This window comes from Tupaia chinensis, unplaced genomic scaffold (genome assembly GCF_000334495.1).
Source record: "Tupaia chinensis unplaced genomic scaffold, TupChi_1.0 Scaffold000074_1, whole genome shotgun sequence".
Lineage (NCBI taxonomy): Eukaryota > Metazoa > Chordata > Mammalia > Scandentia > Tupaiidae > Tupaia > Tupaia belangeri.
The window spans coordinates 7,537,098-7,543,097 of record NW_006159534.1 but is presented as its reverse complement, the minus strand read 5'-3'; the positions used below and the strand labels follow the sequence as shown (position 1 = coordinate 7,543,097).

Genomic DNA, 6,000 nt, shown 5'->3' with positions numbered 1-6,000 from the left:
GAGTACAAACCATACTAGATATACTTTGCTTTGAAAAACCAATACTGTTCATAGCAAAAGCACGACTGTGGAGATGGGTCACATCTAAATGAAAAGAACAAGATCAGTTCATGAAGGGGCCCAGATGTAAAGTCAATCAGTTCCATTCATGAGCTGCATGACACTGGGAAAGAAACTGAACCACTAGCAGGTCTTAGTTTGCTCTTCTATAAAATGACACTGGAGGTCTGGATAAATCCTGTGGCCACTTCTATATCCCAAATCAATGATGTTTATGCTTCTGTGGATTTCTCAGTGGAGACATACTCTACAAGAAGTCGAGTTTATTCTAGAGGCCACAAGTGATCCACAAGTATAAATCATGATTCCAGACAATACACTGAGGCGGAACAGGACTTTATCCACAGAGAGGCACAATTGTTTGCTTTTTTAGACTTTGATGGCAACCGTTTTTTCAGGAAACGGGTGTGCAGAGTTTCAAAGGGACTCAAGCAATCACTTCACATCCTAATAGGATAAAGCTTAAGCATAATTCTGTATGACCCTTCAACTGCCGATGTTCATGCCATGTTATTGTAAGTGTTGCATGTTAAGCAAGCAAATTTTCAATGAACTCGCGCTGGCTTTACCACAGACACAGATGTCAGGCGGACTCCTTTGTTCATAAGGTTCTCATTATTAACTCAACCCGAGCTGAATATTTGACTGAAGGAAAGGACCATATCATTATTTTCAGATTTCATTCTATGACATAACTGGGCTACAGCTGCCAGCTTTAGAAACACCAAGTGCTTCTTGGCGCCAGGCTTGGCATTCTCTTCTGTGACTATTACCCCAAATGCTTTAGCTTGAGGTAGTCTCCTTACCATCAGAACAATTTAATAAAGATTTACATTGTGATTAAGAGTTACTCATCAATTGACAAGGCATACCAAGCGTGCGTTATTTATGTATTATCCCACACAATATTTTAAGCCTCACAAATAGAATCCATTTTCATAAAAAGGTAATCTAGAAAGCCAGTTAAATGTTTTCATGATTTATGAAGTCTGTGTTATAGTAAGCTGGCATTCCACTGGATAATTCAATCTGCTTCAAATCTATTCTTAGGCTCTAGGTAGATTATGAGACATTATGAATATAAATTTAATTCCTCTATTCACCTTTGGGCAATATCGCTCAGCATAAAAGTGATAGCAGGGCATGACATAGGGATGCCCATCAATTGTAGGGAAGAATCAAATATTAAAATATTGAAACTAAAGTCATTTAGAAAAATGTTTTTAAAAAATCATGCTATCTGGGAACCGGCAGTTAGCATAATGGCTATGTCGCTAGACTCCCACGTAGTCGACCGTGGTTCGCATCCCGGACCCGGTGGCTTAAAACTCATGCCAGGCGCATGTGCATGCATGCCCAAGATTCCGAGAGGAGAATGGAGGAGAAGTGATTGCAGCGTGACCATCCCCCCGGGGGGTGATTTCTCGCTTTCTGTCTCTATGTCTCTCTCTGTCTGTCTGGTGAGCACACGTGCCCTATAGCGAAAACCTCTCAAAAAAAAAAAATCATGCTATCCAAACACAGAAAATATTTTATAAGCTTGGATAAAGACATATGTTAAATCAACAACATAAAAAAACTTATAAAGATCATACTATTACTATTTTTATGTGTCTGGACAACATCGAATAATATAAAGGGGTGAGAATAATTTGAGGACATCTTTAGTGGCTAAAAAAAATTAAAAAAAAAAAATTCACTCCCTGTATGTGTAGGAAAGCCCAGAGATTTACACTATAATTGTCCCAAATAAATGAAAGAGGGACAGTTTCCACCCTAAAGAGCTAGGCATAGTGACTTTGCTTTAGTGACACTTTTGGCATCCAATAATACTTTGAAGCAGGAAGACTTAGAGAGCAATGCTGCATGCTTTAAAAACATGCAAGGCAAATCTACATATTCAATGTAATCCTAATCAAAATACCAGAGACATTCTTCACAGATTTAGAAAAGACAATCAGAATCTGGAATGATAAAAGAACCCATATTGCCAAAGCAATCCTGGTCAAGAAATTGGAGTAGGAGGCATCTCACTCCTTGACCCCAAAATATATTATAAAACTGTGATAATCAAAACAGCATGGTATTGACACAAAAACAGACATATGAACCAATGAAACAGAATAAAGACCCCAGAAATAAATCCCAAAACATACAGACAACTGATTTTTGACAAAGGGTACCAGTCAATCCATTGGGGAGAAGGAAAACCTCTTTAGTAAATGGTGTTGGAAAAACTGGGTATCTACCCGCAGAAAGATAAACCTTGACCCCTATCTCTCACCATGAACAAAAATCAATGCAAAATGGATCAAAGATCCTCAAATTATAAAACTACAGGTAGAAAACACTGGGGAAACTCTGGGAGATATTGGGGTAGGCAAAGACTTCTTACATGAGACCCCAAAAGCACAGACAATAATCCAAAAAATAGGTAAGTGGGATTACATCAGATTAAGAAATTTCTGCATGGGGGATCAGCAGTTAGCATAATGGCTATGTCGCTGGACTCCCACATAGTCGACCATGGTTAGCATCCTGGACCAGTGGCTTAAAATTCAAGCCAGGCACATGTGAGTGCATGCCCAAGATCCCAAGAGGAGAATGGAGGAGAAGGGATTGCGGCATGGCCATCCCCCCTGGGGGGCGATTTCTCACTTTCTGTTTCTCTGTCTCGCTCTGTCTGTCTGGTAAGCGCACATGCCCTATGGCAAAAACCTCTCAAAAAAAAAAAAGAAGAAAGAAAGAAAGAAAGAAAGAAATTTCTGCATGGCAAAAGACATAGTAGTTAGTGTGAATTGACAACCCTCAGAATAGGAGAATATTTTTGTAAACTATGTCTCAAATAAGGGACTGACAACCAGAATACACAGGGAACTTAAGTGGCTTACCTGAAACAAAAACTGATTAACCCAATTAAAAGATGGGAAAATAAGCTGGGCAAAAATCTTTGAAAGATCAGAAAATGAGCTGAACAAAAAACTCTCTACGGAAGGTAAATGAGCAGCCAAAAAGCATATATGGAAAAAAAGGTCAATATCCCTCATCATAAGGGAGATGAAGATCAAAACCACAATGAAATACCACCTGATCCCAGTCAGAATGCCAACGATTAAAATAACAAAAAATGATAAGTGCTGGTGAGGCGATGGTGAAAGGGGAATTCTCCTATACTGTTGGTAGAAATGTAAATTGGTCCAGCCACTGTGGAGAACAATATGGAGGTTTCTCAAAGATCTAAAAATAGAACTACCACATGATCCAGCAATTCTACTCCTGGGTATCTACCCATAAAACAAGAGAATACTCAGTTGGAAAAGCGCTTACACATCTATGTTTATTGTGGCATTATTCGCAATTGCTAAGACATGGAGCCAACCCAAATGTCCACGAACAGAAGAATAGATTAAAAAGTGTGGCATATATACTCTATGGAATATTACTCAGTCATAAAAAAAAAATAAGATCCTGGCATTTCATAGAAAACAGACAGATATGAAAGACTTACTGATGAGTGAAACAAGCCAGGCTATGAAAGAGAGACATTGTATGTCTCTACTTAACATTTACCAACTATCCGCACTCTATGGTGGAAATTGAAAGACTAGATATAAAAAGATGAAAAATGGTTAGGGATACTGAAGACAGTGTGGGAAGATGGTGAGAGAAGGGGGAGAATATGAGGAAAAAATAGAGAACAATACACTTATGGGACAAAGAAATGGATTATTATCTGTTGATGATGTGCATAACCAGCAGTTAGCGTAATGGCTATGTTGCGGGACTCCCACGTAGTCGACTGCAGTTTGCATCCCGGACCCAGTGGCTTAAAACTCATGCTGGGCGCGTGTGCATGCGTGCCCAAGATCCTGAGAGGAGAATGGAGGAGAAGGGATTGCGGCGTGACCATACCCCCGAGGGGTGATTTTCTCACTTTCTGTCTCTATGTCTCTCTCTGTCTGTCTGGCGAGCGCATGCGCCCTGTTGCATAGTATCCTGAACTGGACTGGTGTGAATTGTATTCATGTTGAATAAATTCACTTTGTAAGCTAAGTGATGTATAGTGATTGAATGTATAAAATAAAATAAAACATACAAAACAAATGGTCATCCACCTCTTAAAAAGTTTTGCTTTCATTTCATTACTAAACTTGACAATCTAGCTTACCATTTGACATCTCTAATCATAAAATACAATTTGAACAACAACAGCAATTGAAACATGCTTCCCTATAACTCTTATGCTGGTTTAAGTTGATCTAGTAGAGAATTTTAGGTTTATTTCTTTATATTAGCTTATCAAACACTTGACACTCAAGGCTCAAACAAATTTTACCTCCTGTGGACTATCTTCTCCAGGTATTTTATTAATTTTTAAAGAATTATTTAATTTATCATAATTGTTATTTTTCTATTTGTTACAAGGCACATGCGCTCACCAGAGAGACAGAAAAAGAGAGAGGGAAAGGGAGAAAGCAAGCTACCCGGTCCAGGACTCAAACAGCAAGCTACCAGGTCCAGGACTCAAAAGGGAGTCCAGCACCCTTAAACACCACATCACCTGCTTGACCCTCAAGGTATTTCCAATGACTGTTTTTTAGTAACTCTGAGTATGGCAGAAGTAACTACTTCACGTAAGATTTAACTAGTTACAGAGCACAGTGGGACTAGTACTTCTTATAATATTAAATATTAATACAGATTAAATAATCTGCAATGAACTGAATGTTTGTGCTCCCCCTCTCAAATTTCATACACTGCAATCCTAACCCCTAACGAGATGGTGTTAGAAGGTGGGGTCTCTGGGAGGTAATTAAATAGATCATGAAGATAGAAACCAGGAATGGGATTGGTGTCCTTATAAAAGAGACCTGAGAGAATACTTTTGCCTTCTTTCTGCCACATGAGGATACAAGGAGGAGATGGCAGTCTGCATTCTAGAAGAAGGAGTTCCCCAGAACCTAACCATGCTGGCACCCTGCTCTCAGACTTGAAGCCTCCAGAACTGAGACGTAATCTTTTGTCTAGAAGCCACACAGCCTATGGTACTTTGTGATAGGAGCCTGAACTAAGATAATGTTATATGAAAATGAGACTCTTAGCAAGATATAGAACGAACAGAAAAGTCAAACCAATCGTAATCTGTATAGAAGCAATCATGGGAGAAAGTTTGGTAGCGTTATGGAAAATATACTAACCTCAATATACACAGGAATGCTAAGTTTGAAATTATTTTACTGCCAAATATCATAACCTTCATTCCAAATTTTAATAGTCAAAAGCTGAATTTTTATTTTTACACTTACCATGCTGTATGTCTTTCATATCTAAATGAAGACTAGACATTAATATCCCAACCGCTTGCGATCTTTTGTTGCTTAATAACTTGACAACCTGCTCAAGAAAGGAAAAGAGAAAATGTTCATTTCACCTCCAATTGTGCTTAATAAAAGTTTTTAAAATCCTAAATGAAGAACAAATTTTTAAAAAATAACCCTTATGTCATTATTTAAAATATTCAAGACTTTTTTATATTAAAAGAGAATTTCAGAGTTTTATATCATAAAATCTTCAAAATCTACTGTTTTCCCCCAAGCATTCACCGTCAGCCTCAAATTCAGGTTCTTCACCACTTTTTTAAGAGCCTGATCTGTCAATCAGTAAAATTTCTAATAGTGCAGGAAATTATCCTGGTGCCTGTAAAATAACAATTACACATTTGATCATTTGCAACCTGAGATGTAAAAAGTGTTCCTTTTTTAATGTGGAGCCTCGAAATCCTAGTCAACGAATGAAGGGCAAAATAAAACTACACACAGAGCAAATCTGTTAGGTCAGATCAGTTGGACCAGACAAGAGAAAATGTGCTTTCATTTGGGTCATGAAGAAGGCTCCCTATTTTACTGGCAGCTCTTCTGGTTCTGCATTTGGCCCATATTT

General features: G+C 38.2%; 1 protein-coding gene across 1 annotated transcript in view; it reads right to left on the bottom strand.

Moving 5' to 3' along the window:
• The window catches only part of FMN2 (formin 2), a 407,588-nt gene that overhangs the window by 194,295 nt on the left and 207,293 nt on the right, over window positions 1-6,000 (bottom strand). The window contains 1 exon segment of the mRNA XM_027767852.1: window positions 5,367-5,454. Coding sequence (XP_027623653.1) covers window positions 5,367-5,454 — 88 coding nt within the window.